This window comes from Ochotona princeps, chromosome 22, assembly GCF_030435755.1.
Source record: "Ochotona princeps isolate mOchPri1 chromosome 22, mOchPri1.hap1, whole genome shotgun sequence".
Lineage (NCBI taxonomy): Eukaryota > Metazoa > Chordata > Mammalia > Lagomorpha > Ochotonidae > Ochotona > Ochotona princeps.
Window position 1 is genome coordinate 3,381,832 of NC_080853.1, and position 25,146 is coordinate 3,406,977.

At 52.3% G+C, this 25,146-nt stretch overlaps 2 protein-coding genes and 1 long non-coding RNA gene across 3 annotated transcripts; 2 read left to right on the top strand and 1 right to left on the bottom strand.

The window, feature by feature from the left end:
- The first annotated feature begins 62 nt into the window (after positions 1-62).
- Positions 63-10,502, top strand: LOC131483005 (uncharacterized). The gene is made up of 3 exons (XR_009247481.1): positions 63-148; positions 2,720-2,778; positions 10,312-10,502. It is a non-coding gene; the product is annotated as an uncharacterized LOC131483005 (long non-coding RNA).
- Positions 4,327-24,712, bottom strand: RTF2 (replication termination factor 2). The gene is made up of 9 exons (XM_004585916.3): positions 24,556-24,712; positions 22,114-22,208; positions 20,108-20,201; positions 18,608-18,747; positions 16,527-16,605; positions 9,390-9,503; positions 5,886-5,940; positions 5,697-5,792; positions 4,327-4,992 (listed from the first exon to the last, which is right to left on the bottom strand). Exons 1-9 carry the CDS (start codon positions 24,622-24,624, stop codon positions 4,817-4,819), a joined length of 918 nt encoding a protein of 305 aa, XP_004585973.2. The 5' UTR covers positions 24,625-24,712; the 3' UTR covers positions 4,327-4,816.
- LOC105941853 (beta-1,3-galactosyl-O-glycosyl-glycoprotein beta-1,6-N-acetylglucosaminyltransferase 7) lies at positions 11,202-12,082 on the top strand. The gene is given in 4 exon segments (XM_012927125.2): positions 11,202-11,232; positions 11,235-11,529; positions 11,531-11,634; positions 11,637-12,082. Coding segments are annotated over 4 exon segments (876 nt in total).
- Positions 24,713-25,146: the final 434 nt, after the last annotated feature.

The following is a 25,146-nucleotide window of genomic DNA, read 5'->3' on the forward strand; positions in this document are numbered from 1 at the left end:
AGATTTGGGTACAACTAGATGTTGATGATTTAGCCAGTAAGTCAGGGAGGGAGGGGCTGTGTGAGGTCTGTGTGAAGAGCCCTGGGTCTGAGGAGTACGTGCTGTTTGATCACTGAGGCCAAGTTCAGAAACAGGCCTAGACTCACAGGTCGGTGCATTAGAAACTGGGACACTCAGGACATCGCCCTTAGCGGAGTAAGCCTTGGACTTGGATTTAGCTGGGTCACTTGTGTGGAGTCTTCCTCTTGGAGGCTCTGATTCATCAGGCATCTCAAGTCCAGCAGCAGAAGCCACTTGCCTATAATGCTGTCAAGTTCGAGTCCCAGCTGCTCTGCTTCTGGTCCAGCTCCCTGCTAACGCGCCTCAAGGAATGTGCTTGGTGCCACCAAGGGAGGCCTCAACACAATTCCTGGTTCTTGGCTCAGGCTTAGCCTAACCCTGGCTGTTGCAGCTATGGGAGTAGAACAGCCCACAGAAGACGTCTCCTCGACTCCCCATCCTCTTGTCTTTCAAATAGTTCTGTAGTGGTTGTTGTACACATTTTTTGATAATTTTTGCATATTTGATTAGGGTGTGAAGGGTCAAGGGCTAGAGGAAAGTGGCTGAGACCGTTGTTTTCACATTCTCTTCTTTCCTTTCTGTATCTGGGAGAAGGGGAGAGATAAGGGGAGAAGCCACACCCAGCCTCCCAACCATCCAGGGTGTGGGGCATGCGCCGAGGGGCCTGCTCAAGTGGTTTTCGTAGGTCAACAGTGCTGTATTGCTGCTGATCTTGCCACTTCAGTCACAGTGAAACCTCTCCAGACTCCACTGGCTGACATGGTCCACCTTAGAGTCTCCGTTTGCCCAGGTATTCACTGCCAGGTATTCACTTGGCTGGGATAGTTGATCAATTTATTTTGTCCTCTGTTGTGGTACCAGGTGTCCTCTGCAGGCTCCAGTGTACTGCCATGTCCTTCATGTGTACCTGGATCTGCTGTCCACTGCTCTAAAACACCGCGGAGGCCCAGCTTTGACACATGCATTCCACAATCAGATCATGGAACCTGCAATTTTCTCCATGGTTGGAATTCTGAATCCAGTGGTTCAGTTGAGGCAATTCCCAAAGAAACTTCATCTGAGATTGTTAGAGTCCGGGCCAAAGCCCCTGGACATCAGGGTGCGAGCTAGTCAACCCCCAGAGAACGACAAAGAGTCTCACTGGTAATGCAAACAACAAAGAGAGTTTATTGTGCCAGCATGCTGGGGTCAGACCGCACTTGGGGCACGCAGGCCAGCCAAGCAGGGTGGTCGGACCCTGAACAGCCCAAGACAGTAGCTTATATAGGCCTTTAGGGGCTGGGAAATACATCAAAAGTAACAACCTTAGACATGTTCATTATTTTAGGGCCTTCAGGCACAGGGAGCATGTTCCGTTCCCATACTCACTATCTTTATGGCTCATCCCATTCTCACACCCTTATCTTCCTCCTGGTTCCTGGGACCAAAGAACTGCGCCTTTGCCTTCACAAAGTTGCAAGGCAGCAAAGAACAGATTTATCGCTAAAGCGGAATCCTCCCAAAGTCCAGGCGCCTCCTGGCCTAGCAAAGTAGCAGTTGTTCAGTACAAAGGAATCTCACACTGCCCAACAATAACATTTTACCCACACTCTTAACAAGATGATCCGAGACCTAATTCTTGTGTGTGCATGACAATATTGGGTCTGGCGCAGTCTGGCGCCCAAATTGGCCTTCACGTACACATCGTTTAGTTGCAATTGCCGGGTCAGTTGTCTCTAGCCCTGTCTTCTACACAAACTAACACATGTTGCAGTCCAGTCCAATCCTGCCCACAGCACACTCAGCTCCCATGCAAACCAGTGGGAGTTGTAGCATAGGTGGAACAGCCTACAATAACCCCCACCAGGCCCACCCCCTGCCCTGGTTACCATCCTTGCCAGTATGTACAGTGTACTGTTCCAGTCTGTCCCACATCCATTCAGCTCTCATACATGTCAATGGGTACTGAAGCCTACTTCGAAACAATCAGCCCCCTTATCCAGCCCACACACCTGCTGGTGGGTGCCACTTTCTGTCTAGCCACGCCTGTCCCAGTCCCGGGTCTCATGCTCACCAGCTGGAGTGGCAACCTAAGAGAGAGGTGCCCACTTTTTCTCTAATGGACTCACTCCCACTCCTGGATCTTGCACTCTCCAGGTGGTTCTGCAGTTGAGCTCGACAGTTTGCCCCCTGTGCTAGTATCTGCCAGCTGATGCTGTGGCAAAGCCCAATCAACCCACACCCACTCTGGTTTATGCATGTATTAGTAGATAGCACGCGTAGCCTGCCTTGTCTCCAATCCAGCTCACATGCAGGCCAACAGGTGTCACAGCCCTGCCCGGTCTGGTCTGCCCCTGATTCCAGCTCTAATGCTCACCAGTGGGAATAGTAGTCCAGCAGGGGAGCTCCCTGAAGGCCCCCTACTGGGTTCACTCCCTACTCCCCGGGTCTTATGTGTGCTGGTTGGGTGCAGTGGCCCAATCTGGTATGCCCCGCCTAAACTTGGCATTTGCCAGTGGGTGCTGTAGCCTGGGCCAGCCTGGCACTTCCACATTTCCAGCTCACACTGGTGGGGACTACAGCCTAGCAAGCCCAGCCAGCCCCCAGTCCTGGCCCTAATGTTAACTGGCTAGTATTGAGGCCGGACCTGGCATGACCCACATGCCATTCTGGCACTCAGATTTGCCAGTGGGTGATATGAACTGGCCCAGCTTGACTTGCCCCAGACCTGAGCCAAAGGTAAGCCCCTGGGTACTGTAACCTGGTCTAGTCTGAGCTGCTTCCTTTCTTGGTTCTCATGCTCACTTGCAGGGACTGTGTCCTGACAGAGGAGTGCCCCAAGCTCCTCCATCGGATGCTCTCCCAATGCCAGATCTCACGCATACCAGTGGGTCCCTAGGCCAGCCCTATTTAGTCCACCTCCTGTCCTAGCAGAACAGTGGCCTTTCCTGACTGGCCCTCACCCATTCTGGTTCTTACTGTTTGGGTGCTACAGCCCAGCCAAGCCTAGTCCACAACCAGACACAGCTCATGCGTGGCTCAGCAGGGGCAGAGACACTTGACTCAGCCTGTCCTACACCTAGCGTGTTCTTACGAGCTCCAATGGGTGCTGGAGTCTAGACTAGTCTGGCACACTCCAGACAGTCCACATCCATGCCCAGAGTAGACTACAGCCCCACTCTGACCCCCATACTCACCAGCGGACCCACAACCCAATCAGGGTGTCCCCTTAGCTCCCAAACCAGGCCTGACCCCAGCCAGTGATCTCACGTGCCAGTGGCTGCTCTGACTCAGCTTGGCACAGCCCCTCTTGTCTTGGCCTTTGCCTTTGGATGCTGCAGCCTGGCATGGCCCAACTGGCCTCTAGTCCCAGCTCTTGCTGGCAAGTCCTGCAACTGGGCCCTGCTCAATCTACTCTCATCCCTGGCTCATGCAAACCAGTAGGTATGGCAACCTAGCTTGGTATGACCTTGTACTCCATCCTGGTTTCTGCACTTGCCAGTAGACTATGGCTTGCTCGGCCCTGGCAGCTCTGCTCCCTTCCAAAACCAACTCACATTTGCTGACAGATGGAGCTACCCTGCCCAGCCTGCCCAACACCCAGGCCTGGACCACATGCTCATCAGAAGTTATGACCCACTAGGGGAGTTCCCAGGTTCCCCCACTTGGGCCACCCCAAGACCCAGATCTCACTCATGTCAGCTGGTGCTTGACCCTTACACCCAATGGTCTGCCCCATCTGTCCTGGCCTTTGTTTTTTGTTTTTTATTTTTGAAATTTATCATACAATTCTGTATAGTCTCGGATTCCCCTCCCCCCATTTTCCGCCCTCACAACTATTTTTCCCACAATGTCACACTCTTCATTAAGAGTTATAGTCGCATCAGTCGGCTACTTAAGTGTGCCCTGACAATACTGGTATAGACAACGTCAGACAGTCCCTGCTAACGTGCCCAGGAAAGCTACAGAAGATGGGCTCCTGACTTCTGCTTGGCACAACCATGGCTGTTGTGGCCATCTGGGGAGTGACCCAACGAATGGACAGTCTCTCTCTAACTCTGCTTCTTAAAGAGCTGAGACCCAGACACTTGAGTGTTGGCCTGGCGGGAAGGCCCAGTGACCGTGACTCCAGCCCATGTGACGGAGAAGCCGTCTGAGGTGCAGGCCCCCATCCTTTTACCGTGCCCCCATGACTGCGGAACCACTCCTGTCTCCTGGGATGCTGGGGCTGCCATGCTGTTACCAGAACATCACTGGGAGGATCAGGGGAAAAAACAGAGAAACAAACAGGAGAAAAGGCAGCTTTATTCATGTGCCGAATCATTAGATGCTCAGCTATAACCTAACCTCAGCTATCTTCAAATCTACAAACTAGGGAAGACTCCCCGAATGCCAGGCCCACCCTGGGATGCAGTGAGGGGACGTGGGCCTTCAAAGACTCAGCAGACAGCAAGTGCAAACTTGTCCTCTCCAGAGGCCGAAAACACTGAAATTAGCATCAAAATAAACCGACCCACAACCCGGGGACACCTGCAGTCTGATGCCACCACAGAAAAGGTGCAGCAAACACCACTTGGCCGCCGTGGAAGAGACAGGTGCAGCCGCAGGTGGAAGCGTGGGCGTGGGTTGTGAGCTCCTGTGCAAGCCAGCCATGGCTTCCCTGGATGCAGGGGTGCCACACAACAAGTGACCACATGGACTGAGAGGGTGGGAGGACAGCTTTATACCATCAGGTGCACGAGCCACCCACAGACCCCGGGACAGCGAGGCGTGCCCTTCAAAAGCAGTAGGACGTGTGGGTGACCCAGTGGGCTGACTCCTCCTTGGAGCGCTTGGCGGAGCTGTGGGTTGTGAAGATGGACTTGTAGGTCTCAGACTCGTCGCTGTCGGCAATGGACCGCTTTGGGGCTCCTCCTGCAGCCTTCCCAGCTTTTCCAGAAGAGCCTCCGCTTGCTGCCAGAAAAACGGAAAACACCATCGTTCAGGCTGAAGTAGAGATCCTCCCACAGTCCCCCGCTCAGAAGGAAGCCAGCAGGCTCTCAGAGGAGTGCTAGAGCCAGGAGGCAGGGGGCATTACAAAGTTCATGGAAAACACAAGTGTGAGAAAACCAGGCCCAGAGTTCAAAGCCACTGCCTAGCTCCATCTTCCAGACACTTTCTGAAGCGCCCCTTCATCCACAGCACACTGTCGGTCCCGAACACAGACTGACCACCTTATTTCCCTGCCACTTAGTCTCCTGCCGATGATGGCCTGCCAGGCGCTGGTGGCCCAGCCCGACAGGGGCTTCAATGCGGGCAGGGGGTCCATGGAGGCACCGGGAGCCTGCCAGTCTCCGTCAGGTGACCCACGTGCAGGGCCTGGCTGGTGCTTAAGACACAGGCTGACGTGCTCCGTCACCTAAGCTCTCTGTGAGCCTGGGGGGTCCGAGCTCCTGTCCGACACCTGGGCCGCATCCATCCTGCACCAGGCGGGCCCGTGCTGCTCAACAGCAGCTACACAAGCACACCCGGGCAGACCCCTTCCGCCCTGACAGTCTCCTGGACAAGGCTGGGTGGGCATCTCTGGGACCCACTAGAGCTGGCCTGAGGATAAGCTTGCCTTCTGTCATTCACACACTCCCCCCGCCTCGGGTAGCATGGAGTCTCAGGGGACATACCTGCACCTTTGGGAGCTACGCTGGGTTTCTTCTCTCTAGATTCAAGGCTGGAATCTTCAGGCTTCCCCGTTTTCACTTTTAATGTCCCTGAGGATTCTATAAAGTGACAATAAAAACACAAGCCCGAATCACTGAGGGAACGGCCTTGCAGTCCATGCAGCTAAATGCCCATCTGTCCCGGTCTCTCACCTTCGCTCACTCCCGGGGCTGACACACTCTCCGCCGCCCTGGATTTCTTTGTTTTCTGTAAAGACAAAGAGGCCTCTGGAGGGTGTGCTCCCGTGCGCTCTGCCCCTGCCCCAGTCACCGCCCAGTCCCAGGAGTCCTGTGTGACTGCTGAACACTCTGCTAGCTCAACCAGGAACTCACTTTGCCTAAGAATGCATCTGTAGGACCACCACGGAGGCTCACCCGGATAATCCTTCACCTGCAAACGCTAGCATCCCAGATGGACACAGCTCCGCATCTTGGCTGTGCCACTTCCCTTCCAGTTCTCTGCTTCTGGCCTGATAAAGCAGTGGAGGGTGGCTCGAGTACTTGGGCCCCTGTGAGTACACATGGGAGGCCAGAAAAAGGCTCCAGGCTCCTGGTTTCAGATCAGCTCAGCTCTAGCCATTGTGGCCACTAGAGGAGTGAACCAGTGGATGGAAAATCTTTCTCTCTGTAAATCTGCTTTTCCAACAAAAATAAATACTAGGGGAAAAAAAAAGACCGCACCTGCAGATGCCCCACTGTGGCCTGGCCAGTGTGGCCACTCTGGAGTGTAGCAGAGTAAAATAGCGTTCTCAATTACTCTGCAATAAATCTTTGGGGGAAAAACTCAGTACAGCTTCTGCCTAATTTCCTATATTCCAAAAGAAAACCCTCCAAGCAAAGGGGCTGGCACCATAGCCTAACAGGCTACAGCCTCCCACAGCACCAGCATCCCCCATGGGCACCGGTTTCTGTTCTGGCTGATCTACCTCTAATCCAGCTCTCTGCTTATGGCCTGGGAGATTTCTGCCTCTCTCTGCCTTTCAAATCATAAACAAACAAACAAATAAATTAATTTTAAAAATAAAGATAAAACTGTAGAACATTCTAGCTAATTCTAAACTCTGGATTGCTCTCATTTAATTTTCAGGGACCAGCATTCTGCTCATCACCTGTTACCTTCCAGGGTCCAGGAACTCAGACACTCTGAAGCAGGATACAGATACCTTAACCTCTAGGCTAAAGGCCCGGCTCTGGCAAGAATTTTTTTTTAAAGCAACAACTCAGGCTAACATTACCCAGCTGTGTATAACTGATCCAGTGGCAGAGATGACCAGCAGGACCATGATGTACTTAAAAAGTGCTATTTCCCCAGGTGTCCAAAAGGTGGCAGTAGAAATACGTAACCAAATTATCTCGGAAGGCCCTTTCCAAAACATAAAAGTTCAGGCACTGTTCTGGCTAGCTGAGTCCTCCTCACTGTGGAGTCTGGAAAGCAGCTGGAACGACACGGGGACCAGCACCAACTGCCTGCCCTGCTCACAGCTCCGACAGCCACGCTGGGGGAGGATCTGCTTCTCGGTGTGCTGTTCTACGAGGCAGGTGCCCAGCAGCCTGGGAATATTCTACAGAGTACCTGCTGGCTCCACTGGGCTCCCAACAGGAAGTCTGTGACAGAGAACTCACTAAGGTAAAACAAAAACCACAATGAAAATCATCAGCAGTTCTCTTCAATAACAATTCTTTCCTTAGTGTGTGTTTATTTTTATTGGAAAGTCAGATTTGCAAAGAGAAGGAGAGAGAAAGATCTTCCATCTGTTGATTCAGTCCCCAAGCAGCCACAACAGCCAGAGCTGAACCGACCCAAAGCCAGGAGCCTGGAGCCTCTTCCAGATCTCTCACGCAGGTGCAGGATCCGAAGGCTATGAACCCTCCTCTACTGCTTTCCCAGGCCACAGGCAGGGAGCTGGATGGGAAGCAGGGCTGCTGGGATTAGGACCAGCACCCATATGGGATCCCAGCGCACGCCAAGGCAAGGACTCTAGCCCTTAGGCTGCCAGGCTACTGTGCTGGGCCCCCATGTTGTTTTTTTTTTTTTTTTAAAGATTTTATTATCATTGGAAAGCCGGATATACAGAGAGGAGAGACAGAGAGGAAGATCTTCCATCTGATGTTTCACTCCCCAAGTGAGCTGCAACGGGCCGATGCGCGCCAATCCGATGCCGGGAACCAGGAACTTCTTCCGGGTCTCCCACACGGGTGCAGGAACCCAAAGCTTTGGGCCATCCTCGACTGCTTTCCCAGGCCACAAGCAGGGAGCTGGATGGGAAGTGGAGCTGCCAGGATTAGAACCGGCGCCCATATGGGATCCCGGCGCGTTCAAGGCGAGGACTTTAGCCGCTAGGCCACGCCGCCGGGCCCATATTGTGTTTTTAAGGGCTGTTTTCTCAATGGCAGCAATAAAGAATAAGGAATTCTGTTTGCCAACTTGTCAAAAAGGCCTCAAGCTTTCACTTGCTCTCAGCTTTTTTTTTTTTGGCTTTTATGTAATGCAAATTTAGAAAAACAACTTGGAGTTCATAAATACAGTTTCTAAATCTGCCTTTCAATCTTAGCACTACCCTTAAATGACCAAGAGGCTCTGTAAGTACTTCTCATGAATGTTCTATTAACATATTAAACTGCTCCCCAGGGGCCAGTGCCACGGTACAGTTGGCCACCTGCAATGCTGGCATCCCAGATGGGCAGCAGTTCAAGTCCTGGCTGTTCCATTTCTGGTCTAGCTCCCTGATGGTGCACCTGGAAAAGCAGTGTAAAATGTCTTCCACCCACATGGGCGACCTGGAAGAAGCTCTGGCTTCAGATCAGTCGCTCTGGCCACTGAGATCATTGGGGAGCAAACCAGTGGATGGGAGACCTTCTTGTCCTTTCTGTAAGTCTGTGATCCATCTGGACACTGGCAGGAAGCTGTCTCAGAAGCAGAGCAGCCCAGACTCGAACTGGCGCCCCCACAGGGGTGCTGACGTGACAAATGACAGCTTACCTCACTTGTTCACAGTACCAGCCCTTGGATATTTCTTAGTTAGAAAGTTATTTTGAGCCTGTTCACTGTGTTTTGTTATCATGTAAGCAACACTTCTATTGCTTCTGCAACAAGGACACAACACACAGCGTTCTCCTCTGCAGCCCCCAGAGCCGCTGCCAGCTCTGCGTCACAGGGCTCCCCCGAGAGCTGACTTCCTGGAGAGCACGGAGCCTACCTGGAGGATGGTCCCTGGCCCTTGAGGGGCTAGCCTCTTCTGGACAGTGGGGATGGGAAGTGAGGGCTCCCAAGAACCCACCCAGCATGCTAGCCGATTGTTGGGCACCTTCCAATCTGGGGGCGTGGGATCTTCAGCTAGAGTGGCAGTGAGGTTTCACTTTGCTTTGTTTTCTGAGTTATGAAAACTGAGGATATGCTGTTAGGGCCATGGCAGCGAGGGCAGCGACACTGCTGCCTCTCCCCGGGCTGGCAACCCCACCTCGCAGTGCTGCCACCACCCTCACTTCACTGACAACAAAGTTATGTAAGAGCCAACATGGAATGTTCTAGAACCCAGGCCCGTCTCTGATCCCCGCAAACCCTTTAACAGCTGCCAACAGCCTCCTGCAGGGTTACAATCAATTCTGGAGCACGGGAGAAGGCTGAGCAGACCCACGACCCGTGGATGCCCCACTTACCTTTCCCAGCTTTGCTCTCAGCCGTCTCTCCTCCATCCTTTTCCTCAGCGTTTCTACATCCTCCTTGGTACCATTGAGCACAATGATGTCATCCTCCTGGAAGGCAGCCCCACACTGGGAAGGCAAGAAGGCAAAGGCCGTCATCATGCAGGCCCCTCCGTCCCAGGCATGGGTCCTAAGCTCCAGGTCCTATAGTCTGCTGTTTGCATCTTGGCTCAGCCAGCTCTCAGATCCCAGCCCAGGCCTGGGAAGGCTCTGTCCACACAGGTATTAGCGTGAGAACCCCCCAGAGTGCTATCTGCCAGGGGCCTGCCTGCAAGCTTCGTCCTTGGCTGCTGTCTGTGAACTTGGATTTGGGGGTTTGCAAATGTCGAATGTACATTTTTAACTGAGTAGGATGGCTCGTGGTGCCAACACAGTCAGTGAAAATAAGGGGGTTGAGGCTCAACAGCTGCCTCCCAGCAGAGGCTATGCCACCAGCTCAGCAGAAATCCTGGGCACTGAGCAAGGGTCCTTGGGGACATGGTACGCACATGCTGTGTTCCATGCCTGGAAGTGTTTGCCGTGTTATCCCTCCAGGCAGGATTCTTACAGCCTCTACCGCCGTGTCTCTTTCCCATGAAGCTAAGCGTCCTGCCCTGGCCACAGGCTCAGCTCCCCCAACACAGACCCTCCGGAGAGCCACGATGGAAAGCCAGGGCTTCTCCGGAAGCTACATAAGAAGAGACAAGACTGCAAGATGGCTTTTATTTAACCCTTTAACTAAAAAGGGTCATCTATCTCAATTCTGCCAACTGTTCGTCCAGCATTTGGGCACTGGACCTGGATGCCACGACCACATCCAGCAGTTCTCAGAATGCCCGTCTGGGATCTGGGCCGCGTGCATGCTCTTGTTGCCTGTTGTCTCACTGGGTTTTCCCAGCAGGTGATCTGGTCCTGAGAACACACTCAGCAACTGCTTCCCAAGATATAAGCAGAATCGGCAAGGATGAACTCTCCAGGGATGTAACAGCAACAACAACACAGACTGCCAAGCAACTCAGTGTGCTGAGGAGCCGAGTCACTGCCAGACGCCAGGCAGAGAACACTGGGAGCTAACTCCTGCCCTGCCAGGACCCCTCCCGGCGGCAGCACGAGGAACACTCCCTGGTGAACACTTTGTTAACAACCCGACGGTCAGCAGCAGGAGACGAGCAGGTATTACTTTTGAGGTATGAAACACTTTTCTTGTTTCCACCATTGTTCTGAAATACAAGTTTCAGAAGATCAGACACCTGAAATGCCTGAGCTCAAGCATCTTTAACCACTGTTTGTTACAGACCAAGAAAACATGAGCGGAATATATTCACAGTGTGATCAGCCAGATGGGGTTCTGAACAGCTGGGACTGGGTCTGGCTGAAGCTTGGAGCCAGAACTGAATCAGAATGTCTTATATGGGTTTTCTGGGCTGTAAACTAGTGCCTTGGAATCCTGTTTCTCTCACTGGCTCTCAAACAAGTTAACTGTTTTGCAATTTCTTTACATGGAATTACATCCATAGGAAAACAAGCATATCAGCAATTGCAGAGCGGGGCGGGGAGGGCGGACTAAAAGGTCAAAATAAACTGCAGGGCCATGAAATGCTTCTTTTCTTGGTGTGGGGCGCTTTTGTGGGCATACATGTTAAATACATTCTAAATGCATACAGTTTAGTATGAATCATAAAGTTGAGGTAGGGGAGTTACAACCACCTCAATTCTATCCATTGTTCTTTTAGGAAGTTTGAAGGCAAATTTCAAACTATGGTGATGAGAACACTTGGAGCCCAAAACATGAGCCAGCTTCGAGCCACCAGGCCGGGACTTGGGTGTGTGCTGTCATCTGCATCTTCCTTCACCTTCATTTAAGGGATCCAGTCCCTGAGGACCCAGAGGAGGGGCCCACCTCCCCGGGAGGGGGAGAGTGTGGCTTTTACCCAGACGAACTGTGTTCAGTGTTATTTGAAGGGAAACCAGCAGCCCCCCAGCTTGCAAAATTCTGTAAAATCTCTCATCAATCCCAAATACTTCCTCACTTACACACACCAGGAAACTGCTCTGGGATTTCCCATGGGCTACGTTCTATAACCAGACCCCTGTCTGCAGAAGAGGGCAACTTTTCCTGTCAGTGTTCATAAGGAGCCGGCGTCGTCTGCGCAGCTTCTCGGAGCGGTTTACGCGCCTCACAACGCTTACTGCACTCACGCCGCAGAGAGGCCTCCGAGGAGGCCAGCGCTGCCGTGCAAACTCTGGCCGGCTGTTCTGAAAACATTTTTATTTCATCTGAGAGAGAAAAGGCAACTTCTGCTGCTGTCACAAGACTACCGGCAGAGGCTAACTGCATGAAAGATCTAGTCCATCCCAAACGCCAGTAGAACGATGTCCTCAGCCTTTGTGGACAGGATTTTCCAATCAAAACCAACCGAGAAATCATACACTGCCTCAGAAGCAGAGGGAAGGATAAAAACATCACTCCTGGGTCAGTCGAGTCCCCAAAGACTACATCCAAGACAAGGCCACGTCACCCCAACTCCAGTTCTGAAGAATCTACCTATGTATCTCCAAACAGAAGAGTCCAAGCTGAGCCACCCCGCAACAGAACCTTGCCAAACAGGCAGGCCTCTCTAAGAGACGCAGAGCGCGACTGCTTGTTTCTGCAGAGCGAATGGAAGTAGCCATGTTGGTTTGGGAACAAGATTTCTGGTGAGGGCCTGGCGCAATAGCCTAGTGGCTGAAAATCCTCGCCTTGCATGCACCAGGCTCCCATATAGGCACTGATTCATGTCCTGGCCCCAAATCAAACATCTACAAAAGGAAAAGCAGCAATCACAGGAGCGGTGCCTCCAGGAGCATGCATGCGATTCGAAGGCAGAGTTTCAGTTAAGGGCCTGGGGAGCGGCAGCGCCGACCCAGGAAGCAGCGGAGTGCCGGCCCGGGACAGCACGCAGTGGAAGCAAAGGGCAGGGACTTCCAAAGGCAGACGTTCCAAGTCAGGCCACGTGAATGACACCGGGGCAGATGCTTTGTTTAAGCAAACGCTGCTTCACCACAGGTGTTTAACTCCATGGAAAGCACACCTCAATGTTCCACTGCTGAGCAGGAATGTGAGCCCCCGACAGCCTCGCACAGGCACGCACCATCTCCACAGGGGCCAGCTCAGACTCACTGCGGTTATGCCACCTGAACTACACGTCACCTTCCTTGCACCTGAACACAAACCCCACTTAAAAATCAAACCCTAAAATCCTGAAATCCTTTCAAGTTATCTGAACACAAGCCCGCCCTTACTTCATTCCCTTGTCAGGGCAGTTCTAACAGTCTTGGCAGAGGGGTCTGACAGGGTGTCTGCCCAGGACTACAAAGGGGGAAGCGGTGGCCCAGGAAGCCGGCCAGTGGTGGGGTGCCTGGCACACGGACGCAGCAAGGGGAAGGAGGCTGCCAGTGGAGTGTCCAGGGAGGGGGCAGCCGTACAGTCAGTGAGCCGCACAGTCAGCGGAGCGCAGCCCCCAGGTCCTGCCCTAGGTGTTACCGACTCCCTGAGGCATGACACCCAGCAGATCCTGGAGGGCCCCGTGGAGGAGGCCAACGCCTCGAGCTGGGCTGAGCTGACCACTTGAAGAGACCCCCTCCCCGCTCCTACAGTTTAACTTTTCTCCTTGCACGCCATCACCTCCAGATGAGTGTGAAAAAGCAGCACGTGCACACACTTCTCTTTTACTCCTGACTTAAAAACGTGGATACGTTCCTGTCACCTGCCTACCAAGCCTAAACAAACCAGAAAACCCAGGCATGCCACTGCCTGATCACGCCCCGTACCGAGGCCAGTACTTCTCCACCGTCACTCTGGGATCCCAGGGAAAATGCACACGGTTTCAGAGGTCTGCGTGGCCCAAGGGTCAGGGCAAAATAAAAAACAAAAGCAAAAACAAACAGAAAACCTTCCAGCAGGTCTCTGGCCCGCATCCTTAGCAACACGCGCATCACGTACTTCGCAGCCTGTAATTACCTCCAGCAGCAAAGACACAGTGGGGAATACAACTAACTTTCTGGCTAGTGATTTGTTTGTAGTAAAAACAATAAAAGCCTAGCAACTCCATCTCTCTGGACCCTGTTCACTGAAATCCAGCGCACACACCATGTGTGTCAGAACGCGGACAAAGCTTTTCCACACCCTCAGGCCTCTTCAAGTGACCTGAAAAGTCGGATGGTTGGTGAGGCACAGGCTGAGAAGCAGAGAAGCCACAGCCCACCACCACGGTTCCTAGATGCCGGCTGCTCAAGTCCAGACCCGGCAGCCCTGTGGCGCCTGAGAGTCACACTGCAGGCACGACAGCCCACCACCACGGTTCCTAGATGCCGGCTGCTCAAGTCCAGACCCGGCAGCCCTGCAGCGCCTGAGAGTCACACTGCAGGCACGACAGCCGACACACCGCGGTCCCCACGACCTAACGGGCCGAACACTTGGTGCTGCCCCGCCGAGTCCCAGCAGCGCAGGGAAACCTGTGGCTCACGGCTGGTGGTGAGGCTGCTGTTGGCAAACCCACTGAGCCAGCTGGGCAGCAGGGCACCACCGGGTGGTGGCCTGGATAATGACTGTCCTCACGTGCTTACTGTGCTGCTTACCTTTGTTTTCAGAAGGCACTCTTAGTAATAAGATAAAAAGGCTTCCCATGACACAGCTCGTGGGGCCACACTGCGGCAGGCTCCCACGTCTCATTGTGACCCTGAGCCTTCTCTGCATCATGAGGCCACGGCCAGCAGTGTGCCGTCCCCACAGTGACGACATGTCCCAGCACCGCAGTTCTCAGAACACAACCATCGGACTAACTGTACTTAGAAAATTCGTGCCTAGCACTGTGGCCTATTCTTCCTTCATTCACATTTCATGCCACACAGCAGCTCCTAAAACTGCATGATCCCTCTGCTTCTGGCAAGCCTAACAGAAACGGCTGGCGCGTGCGGCTTCTCGAGGGGCGCCCAGGCAGATACATTGTTGAGGCTCCCGTGTCGTCACACGTGGCGACATGACTGACTTCCGGCCAACAGCACATGAGCAAAGTGTGCCACGCCAGGCTTATAAAGGCCCCAAGGTGGACGATCTTCCTCTTCCTCATCAAGTCAACAAGTCCAGAGGAAGTCAGAGCCCCAGGGCAGGAAGAGCCTCAACCTTCGGGTGACCAAGAATGGTCACAGACCTGCCTCTGGAACGCAAGGGCTGGCTGTGTTACTCGGTCCTACTCACCAGATTTAGTACTACTAACTTCAGAGCCTTTAATCGGAAATTGGGGTTTGATTCTTGGTAACAGCATGAGTTCATCATTTTCATTCACTTTAAGCTGTTACTGCTTGGATCTAAAGGAACCACTTGGGACGCTACTGTCATCGCAGAGGAGCGCAGTGACAACGGCAAGGCAGGGCTGCAGTGGGAGCCCACACTGACACACGCCAGGCTATCCGTGGTGCCCGTGAGCGCACTCCTCAAGCCTGTGTTAGAAGCCCAGTCCTCACCACAGAGGTGCTGGATGAGGCTTTACAAAGTTCCTTTTGCAGAGGGATAATTCTAGGACTAGCATGTGTCCAGGCTGGTCCAAGGCTGAGTTCTAAAATCCACAGCCCTGATGTGGACAGCTGCCCAACAGTCGTCCTCTTCTGCCCTCTGCCCTGGCCCTCCCTGGCACTGGCCCAGGTGAGGAAGACAAGAGTGGCCACTGGTTCTACTCCCCAACCTCAAGAATCTTTGATTGTGGAGCTTCATGCAATGGAGAAGTTGAACCAAACTAGCCAGTCAGATATACAGAGAGGAGGAGAGAGGAAGATCTTCCGTCCGACGATCCACTCCCCAAGTGAGCCGCAACGGCCGGTGCTGCGCTGATCCGAAGCCGGGAACCTGGAACCTCCTCCTGGTCTCCCGCACAGGTGCAGGGTCCCAAAGCATTGGGCCATCCTCGACTGCTTTCCCAGGCCACAAGCAGGGAGCTGGATGGGAAGTGGAGCTGCCGGGACTAGAACCGGCACCCATATGGGATCCCAGCACGTTCAAGGCGAGGACTTTAGCCACTAGGCCATGCCGCCGGGCCCGAAAACTGGATTTAAAAATTAAGTTTGAGGTGGCTATTTGGCACTGTTTGAGATGCAGGATCCTACGTCCTAGTGCCTGGGCTTGGATGTGCTGGCAGGCGGTAATGGTGACTCAGATACGGGAGGCTCTGACACTCACATGGGTCCAGGCTCCTGTTGGACCTGCTCTGTCACAGCCGAGCCTTCGCACACCTGGCCCGGCTGGCTGCTGAGCTCCTTCAGGACGTAGCTACTCCTCCATGGGTGCTTCACCCTCCCTCCGCTGGAGCGCCTCACAGGCATCCTTTTCATCATGTGCCACCATCAGTCCCACCATGATCATTTATCTAGGTGTCTGTCTCAACTGGCAGCAACCTTCGTGGACCCAACAGATATGCCACCCAACAGTATCTAGGACTCAACGAGGCAACGGGGTCTAATGGAACCCGAGCAGAGCTGATGCAGGTGACATATAGTCAGAACTACTAGGGCCTGGGACACCACACCATCTGCCAGGTCAGCAGAACACACCAAAAGTACAAATGCTTTTGGTCCCAGAGGCAACCCCTCCACGTGAGCCGAGAACATGAACTCTCAGATCGAGTATCCGCTCCCTCAGGCAAGAAGTCAGGGCACGCTCCAGGGAAGACAGCTCCGGGGATGGAGACGCAAGCCTTGCTGTGGGTCCCAAAGACTCAGCCCAGCGGGGAAACTGACACACTTACACAATGACATCACAGTGGGAGAGATAACCAGGTGCCCAGGGAATATGGAAGAGCGCGCTCCGGGACTAAAGCTCCCAGAACAATCAGGTCCCTCCTGGCTCGCCACGCCAGACACGGGCAGCAAGGGGCATGTTGACCAACAGTGCGGGAGTGGTCACCCGGCCAGGTAGGTAGTGGTTAGGTCCCAAGAGGCTGGCTCTGAGCTTCCAGCAATGAGGAACCACACAAGGGTTTTAAGCAGAGACGTAACTTACTATCTTAAGAGACATAGGGAAGAACTTTTGGCCATTTGCTTTAGTTACTAAGAAGGAACAAACTGTATGTGTCAAGAACTTACTGTGTGGCAAACTTCTGCTTTTATTTCTTTCAAAGCTCGTTCAGAAAACACACAGCCACAGCACCGGAGGAAGCAAAACCTAGAGAGAGAGCGACATGGACCATGACAAACAAGAGCTTACAGAGCCCGTTCCCACACCGTCAGCTGATGTTTCCTGGGTTTACACAGGGGAAAAAGAAAGGCTGCATTTCATTAAAAACAAGCAAAACTGTCCAAAATGCAGAAAGAACTTATCAAATCAATATAAAACTTAAAAAATATAAAAAAATCAGAAGGCAGACTAGAAACTCGGAATATTTTTAAAATTGAAGTTAACTAGATGCTTATTTACTGAATATTCAATATTCAATAGTGAACAATATAGCAGAAAACAGGCAGAGAACATTAAGATGGATTTCACAAAACATAAAGGTTAAACATAAAGATTCCTACCCTAAAATGCTAAAGCAACTCTTTGCAAAGCCCTGACATGTGATCATGTGACAAGGACACAGTCCACGTATCAGGAGTGGACACAGCGTGGCACGGGCAAGGACACATGGCCGTATTCAGGAAGGCTGTGCTTTGAAGAACTTGTACAGAAACACACCCACCACGCTCACGTGCGAGTGCTGGTGGAACCCTGAGGGGCACGTGACCGGGACCGAGGAAGAGAAGGAAGCTACTGACGACGCAGCTCACCAGCAGAACAGGTCAAGGAAATCGCAAGCACCTCAGAGTAAGAAACATTAAATACTGCTGGGGCCCGGCGGCGTGGCCTAGCGGCTAAAGTGTTCACCTTGAACGCCCCGGGATCCCATATGGGCGCCGGTTCTAATCCCGGCAGCTCCACTTCCCATCCAGCTCCCTGCTTGTGGCCTGGGAAAGCAGTCAAGGACGGCCCAATGCATTGGGACCCTGAACCACGAGGGAGACCCGGAAGAGGTTCCTGGTTCCCAGCATCGGATCGCAGCACCGGTCGTTGCGGTCACTTGGGGAGTGAATCATCGGACGGAAGATCTTCCTCTCTGTCTCTCCTCCTCTCTGTATATCTGACTTTGTAATAAAATAAATAAATCTTTAAAAATTACTGCTGGGTCTGGTGCACGTATCGGTATCCTGTATGGGTTCCAGTTCTAATCCCGGCAGCCCCACTTCCCCTCCAGCTCCCTGTCTGTGGCCTGGGAAAGCAGTGGAGGACGGCTCCCAGCCCTGGGACCCTGCACCCGCATGGGTGCTCCCGGCTTTGGATCAGCTCAGCTCAGCTCTGACCACTGTGGCTGCCAACAGACAGAAGAGTTTTTTGTCTCTCCTTCTCTCTGTACATCTGCCTTTCCAATAAAAATAAACCTTAAAAAAATTATTGCTAAAAAGAAGAAAAAGTCTGCATGCAAGGTCGTGAAAGCGTTCTCAAATCCGAGACACAGGGGAAACAGCTTACAGATGTGTGAAGAACAGCTGTGTTCCCCACGGAGGTGGGGCACGTGGGGCGTGTGACGAGGGAAGGGACATCACCCACAACAACAGTGCTGCCCCTGGGGCTGGGGTGTGGAGGCAGGGGGGCAGGCACCACAGTGGCCAGGTTCTCTGCTTTGCAGAGTGCCAACCGACCTCCCATCAGGAACGCCCCAGTGCCGTCGGCATGTTGTTTACAAACAGCAAAGGGAAGAAAGCCTGCCTCACCGGGGCTCACTAATGATCACAAAATCACTGTTCTCTTATTCTTTCAAGACTTACTGACTCATCTGAAAGTCAAAGTTACATTTTGCAGGATTTTTAGGCACAAGAGGTAGACTGAGTGAGATAAACAGCACATAGGTGGCTGACAAACACTCCGGACCACTGTTCGCGCGGCAGGGGTCCCCGCCACTCGTTCCGTGGGCGGCATTTTCCCAGGGCTGTCTGTCCCCAGGGAAAGACCATCACACGGTCACACTCAGGTCTCATGCACCACACGGGAACTTCCTACAATCTCATTCTCCCAGAGGCAACAGCTGACAAGGGGCATTCCCGGATGTCACAGAGAAATCTGTGGACTAAGTTCTGTGCACACCCCCTACAGTCTGCATCATTCACCCTTCCCAGCCCCGTCCACAACTGACCTGTGACGGCCACTCATCTGCAGGCCCACCACGGGGCAGATGAACCGTGCCCGCTGCAGGTCATCGTGCTTGTCACCTCTCGTGCTTGCTTTATCCCCTTCCCAGGCTGGGTTATCAGAAAGCTTCAGTTCTGTCACATGCTGCAAAAAATATCATTAATGTCTTAAAAATTCACATGGCAAAGACAACACCTTTTCCCCTAATGAGCAGTTAAATCAACAGAGAAATGGCTTTTCCAGTACCTTACTAGCCAAGCTTCTTCCAGCTACTTTCTTTGGGCCATCAGGAAACATGGACAGGACCTGGTCTGGTAACTTAGTGGCTAAAGTCCTCGCCTTGCATGTGCAGGATCCCATATGGGCGCCAGTTCTAATCCCGGCAGCCCCATTTCCCATCCAGCTCGCTGCTTGTGGCCTGGGAAACAGTAGAGGATGGTCCAGAGCCTTGGGATCCTGCACCACGCAGGAGACCTGGAGGAGGCTCCAGGCTCCTGGCTTCAGATTGGCTCAGCTCTGGCCGTTGTGGACGGTTGGGGAGTGAATCAACACGTGGAAGATCTTCTTCCTTTCTGTCTCTCCTCCCTTCTGCATATCTGGCTTTGCAATAAAAATAAATAAATCTTAAAAAACTTGGACAAAAAGTTACATCATCAGTTGTACAGAAAGGAAAACTTATAAACAATCTTTACTTATGTCAGAGAGCGGGGCAGTGCTCCTGTCCTGTGCTTCACTCCCCAGATGCCGACAAGGCCAGGCTGGTCTCCCGGGGTCTGCACTGGAAGGATGCCGGAGCTGGAGATGACACCAAGGGACTCTGGCGTGGGACAGGAACGCCTCAGCTGCTGGGCTAAACACCACTGACTATTAAGGGTTTTTTAAATCTACCAATTAGCAAGTTTTTTTAATAAGGTTTTTTTAATAAGGTTTTTTTAATCTACCAATTAGCAAGTAGATTAATTACATAATTTATATTGTATATTATGTTATTTAAGGAAAAATAACCTGTCACATAAAAAAAATTAGTCTCCAGGGACCGGTGCTGTGGCACAGCAAGAGAAACAGCCATTTGCAATGCGGCATCCCCTCTGGGTTCTGGTTCGAGTTCTGGCTGCTCCGCTTCCAGTCCAGCTCCCTGCTAATGCACTTGCAAAAGCAGCAGATGGCTCGAGTGCCTGGGCCCTTGCAACAGCGTGAGCGGCTCCTGGCTTCAGCATGGCCCAGCCCTGGCTACTGGCAACAGTAATTTTACCCACTTTTCCCTAATCCTGGATCCTTCTCACCCTGATTAATCACCATCAAATAAACAAAATCAGTTAAAAAGAAAAAAAAAAGCCGCATTCACATGTGTGGGAACTCTTGACTGCCCAGGATCACACCTGGATGAGGCAGCTGGCAGGGGCAGGAATCCACCTTTCTGAGTTCAGTCTGTGACAAGCATTAGTTCAATAAAGTCAGTCTCAACCACTGCCACCTGTGGGCACTCTGGGACCACCTGTCTCACCTTCATGCTTTTGATGTGAGACGCTGCTTTCCCAAGAGCCTTTTCCGCAGACTTGTCCAACAGAAACTCAATGACAGCATCTTTGTTATAAAGTCTGTAACAATAAGCATTAGTTCAAACATGACAGCAACAATCAACTTTGAAATAACCAAACACGAAAGGCAGAATCAACTGAGCACAATCCAAAAATCAAGCACATCTGACCACAGACACATCCTGCATCACTAAGACAGACACCTGTGTAGTTTGAGGGCCAAATGTGACCCAAAAAGAAATTTTAAAAACTGTACAATTAGGCATAACGTGATATCTCAGTCGGTTAACCTTCCCCTGCAAGAGTCAGGATACCATTTGGACACCCATTCATGTCCCAGCTGCCCTACTTCCCATCCAGTTCCTGCTTTGGCCAGGAAAAGCAGTGGAGGATGGCCCCTGCCTCCATGTGGGAAACCTGGAAGATGCTCTTGGCTTTGGGTCAGCACAGCTTTGGCCAAGGCACTCATTTAGGGAGTGAATCAGCGGATTGAAGATCTTTGTCTTTGCCTAGCCTCCTCCCTTAAATCTGTCTTTCCAATAAAAATAAAATAAATCTTTTTTTTAAAGCTGGAAGATTTAATCTTGGGCCCGGTGGCGTGGCCTAGCGGCTAAAGTCCTCGCCTTGAACACGCCCCGGGATCCCATATGGGCGCCGGTTCTAATCCTGGCAGCTCCACTTCCCATCCAGCTCCCTGCTTGTGGCCTGGGAAAGCAGTTGAGGACGGCCCAATGCATTGGGACCCTGCACCCGCGTGGGAGACCCGGAAGAGGTTCCAGGTTCCCGGCTTAGGATCGGCGCGCATCGGCCCGTTGCGGCTCACTTCGGGAGTGAATCATCGGACGGAAGATCTTCCTCTCTGTCTCTCCTCCTCTGTGTACATTTGGCTGTGATAAAAAATGAATAAATCTTTAAAAAAAAAAAAGATTTAATCTTAAAATACGCTTTCATCTTTCTTAAAAAATAAAAATCAGGGCCCAGCACAATGGCCTGGTGGCTGAATTCTCTTCTTGCATGTGCCAGGATCCCATGTGGGAACCAGTTTATGTCTCAGCTGCTCCACTTCCCATCCAGCTCCCTGCTTGTGGCCTGGGAGGGCAACAGAGGACAGCCCAAAGCATCGGGACCCTGCACCCACATGGAAGACCTGGAGCAGGCTCCGGCTCCTGGCTTCAGATCAGTTCAGCTGTGGCCGTTGTGGCCACTTGGGGAGTGAACCAATGGATGAAGGATCTTTTATCTCTCCTTCTTTCTGCAAATCTGATTTTCCTATAAAAAATAAATATATTTTTTAAAAATTAATAAAAAATAAAAATCAGGGGGCTGGTGCAGTGGCGCAGTAAGCTAAGCCTTTGCCGACAGAGCTGGCATCCCATATGGGTGCCAGTTTGAGTCCAGGCTGCTCCACTTCTGATGCAGCACCCTGTTTACGGCTGAGCAGGCATTGGAAGAATGGGCCTAGGCTCCTGCTCCCAAGTGGGATACCCACGGAGGCTTCTGGCTTCAGACTGGCCAGGTGTGGCCGCTGCAACCTTTTGTGGGAATGAACCAGTGGATGCAAGGAAGTGTTCTCTTTTTCTGTAATTCTGCCTTTCCAATAAGAATAAATAAACCTTCCTTTTCCCTCAAGAAGATTAGAATATTGAAGATGAGATAAAGTCCAGAAAATGTGGAAGCTTGAGGCTCCCACTTCTGAATGGAACAGGCTGGCACCGAACAGTGGCTGGAGCCTCCTCCTCCCTACCTCTCCTTCCTGTTCTCCCCACGGCCCTGGATGCGTCTATGATTATACCACAACAATCCATGGATTTTTAAACAAACTAAATGGTTTAGGAGAGTGCAGGGTATATTAAAAATCTGGGAATGATACGTGCCTTATAAAATTTTCTTGTGAAAACAAGAAATGAACTCAAATATTCAATTAATCAACATCATTTAATAAACTCATCTTGATTAAGTAAAGGGACCATACCTGCCAAGCTCACAAGCAACTATTGGTCGTCTTAATATTTCTTGACTTAGAGTACAATAGTTCCACTGGGCCACTAATTCAGCATCTTTATCAACCTAGAAACAAAGAAAACAAAAAGTCCTTTTAATTCAGTTGACTTTTAAAAGATACATGGTCAGCACAACACAGAAATGTATCAGTAATACCAGACTATGATTTTTTTTTCAGCTCAAAGACAATGACACATGAAGTTCCAATTTTTTTTAAAAAAGATTTTACTTATTTGAAAAGTACAGTTACAGAGATTGAAGGAGACGGAGCTCTTCCACCCACTGGTTCACTCGCCAAGTAGCCTCGACGACCAGAGCTGGATCACAACAAAATCAGGAGCCAGGAGCTTCTTCCAGGTCTCCCATGTGGACATGGGGCCCAAGGACTCAGGCCAGCTTTGGCTGCTTTCCCAGGAACATTAGCAGGGAGCTGGATTGAAAATGGCACAGCGGGGATTACAACTGGTGCCAAGGGAAGGCAGCATCATAGGCAGCAGCTTTCCCCGCCCCTTCACAACGGCCCTAGCAAGCCGGGCTGTTCAAAGTCACCAGTAGTTACCAAACACCACGTCAAACACGGCCTGTCTAAATGAGGCAAATACAAATAAGGAATCCATATCATACCACTGGACAGTTCCTACAGGCTACACACCAAGATCAATGCTTACATCTTAACAGTAAATCGGGCTGGCCACACAGGAAAAAAAAAAGCCAGGTATGTGAGTTTCAACCACACGACAGACTCCACAGTTACAGCAAAATTTAAAGACTAAGCCTTGAGTACACAGATGGTTTTTTCAAAGATAAGCACAAAGAGTATATAATGCTTTTTAAAAAATGACCATTGTAACAGTGGTAAGTGCTTTGTGTTTATTCACTAAGGTTTATACCAAATCCTTATCTCCTTCTGTGCTTTCAAAGATCCCAACAAGACTTGCTGAAATGTCCCTTTGGGAGTATGGGATCACCCATTCTCAGACACTGGGCTCTTGGGAATGGCTGTCCCGGTCAGTCTACCCCTGCACGCTCCCTCTCGCATTTGGAGCTGTGCTGCCATCGGACCCTGCAGAGCACCCAGTGGGCCACAAGCCCCCACGGAGGTGTGTGACCCTCAGCCTCGGATTGCCCAGCCTCCAGAACCCCGAGGTCATGGATGGATGGATCGAACGATAGCTTTTTCCTTTATCAATTACCTGGTTTTAAGTATTCTATCACATTTCAAGACAACCACAGGATGTAAAGCCACACAGAAGACCACCCAGAGCTCTCGAAGCAAACAGGGTCTCTGTAGAGGATTTCACGTCCTTGCAAGTGCCGGGATCCCATACAGGCGCTGGTTCATATCCTGGTTGCTTCACTTCCCACCCAGCCAGCTCCCTGTTTGTGGCCTGGGAAAGAGTAGAAGATGGCCCAAAGCCTTGGGACTCTGCACCCACGTGGGAAACCCTGGGGAAGCTTCTGGTTCCTGGCTCCTGGCTTCGAATCAGCTCAGCTCTGGCTGCTGTGGACACTTGGGGAGTGAACCAGTGGATGAAAGATCTTTGTCTCTCCTTCTTTATGTATAACAGACTTTCCAATAAAAGTAAATAAATCTTTAAAAAAAAAAAAAGGAAGAATCATCTTCTGGAACTGCATTTTTACAGCAACCACTTCAGCGCCTGCTGTGTCCCCGGTACTGCACTCAGTCACTGCCGTGGGTCAGCAGTTCCACCGCTGGAGAAACCTGCGCTCCAAAAGAGCTTAGGTTACTTGTCCGAGGTCATGCAGCCAACAGGAGCCAGGATCCGACCCCGGAGAGGTGGGCCCTGCACCAGGAGCCAGGATCCGACCCCGGAGAGGTGGGCGCTGCACCAGGAGCCAGGATCCGACCCCGGAGAGGTGGGCCCTTCACTTCATGCTCTTAACCATCACTGTTACTTAAAAGAAAAAAAACAAACAAAAGCAGGGCGACTGTCCTTCTAGTCCTTGCCCGGACCCAGGAAATACGGGCTGGCACTAACAGGTGCAAGCCTGGGGTGGTCGGCTTCCTGCGACCACCGCCTCCTCCAGCCACGGCCCGTCCCGCCATGCCTCCCAAACCACACACACGTGAGGGAAACACCACACTTGGGTGAGTAGTACACGGGGAGGAAACGGGCAACCATTCTAGATCCTGGCAGCCGCCCGGCCTAACAGCGCACGGGGTTCAAGTCCCGGGTCTGCAGGCTTCACCTCAGGGACCCCACGTCCCCATCCTGACACCCACGAGCGGGCAGCGAGCCCGTTCACGACTGCTATGAGAGCCACCGGAGACGGAGAGTGTCCAGCGATGTCCACTCCACACCAGCAAACGCCCGCTGTTCTTAGTGTTACTGGAAAGTCGAGTCCTCCCGATTCCGGGAGCGCAGCGCCCCACCCGGCCCCCGTGGCTCACCTTCTCGACCTTCTTGGGCCCCTTCACTAGCTCATGCCTCTTAGGGATCGTTCCTCCGTCGCAACCCATGGCGGAGTCGCAGCCCCCAACCGAACAGCAGTACAGCCACGTCCGGGGTCTCGGCAGACAAAGCTGCAGCCACTTCCGGCGCGCCCCGGTGACGACATACGCCGAGCGCGGCGCGGAGGGCGGGGCGAGAGTGTTGCCAAGTGCCAGTTACCATGGAGATCAGGGCCGGAGCAGGCGCGGCCGGGCGTGTGGGCGGGGCCCGGCTTCCCGGCTGTGGGGGCGGGGTTTCCGTAGCTGGGTGTGCGTCTCTGTGGCTGGGTGGGCGTCTCTGTGGCTGGGTGGGCGTCTCTGCGGCTGGGTGGACGTCTGTCTGTTGCTGGGTGGGCGTCTGTCTAACTGGATGGGCGTCTGTCTCTGTAGCTGGGTGGGAGTCTGTCTCTGGCTGGGTGGGCGTCTCTGTGGCTGGGTGGACGTCTGTCTGTTGCTGGGTGGGCGTCTGTCTAACTGGATGGGCGTCTCTGTGGCTGGGTGGGCGTCTCTCTCTTGCTGGGTGGGCGTCTCTGTGGCTGGGTGGGCGTCTCT

Excerpts from the sequence above, each read along its gene's own strand:
- RTF2 (XM_004585916.3), bottom strand. The coding sequence starts at position 24,624 with ATGGGTTGCGACGGAGGAACGATCCCTAAGAGGCATGAGCTAGTGAAG. Across the intron at positions 18,748-20,107 it reads CTCACATCAAAAGCATGAAG|CATGTGACAGAACTGAAGCT; the intron begins GTGAGACAGGTG and ends TATTTTTTGCAG. Across the intron at positions 5,941-9,389 it reads TGAGAGCAAAGCTGGGAAAG|AAAACAAAGAAATCCAGGGC; the intron begins GTAAGTGGGGCA and ends TTGTCTTTACAG.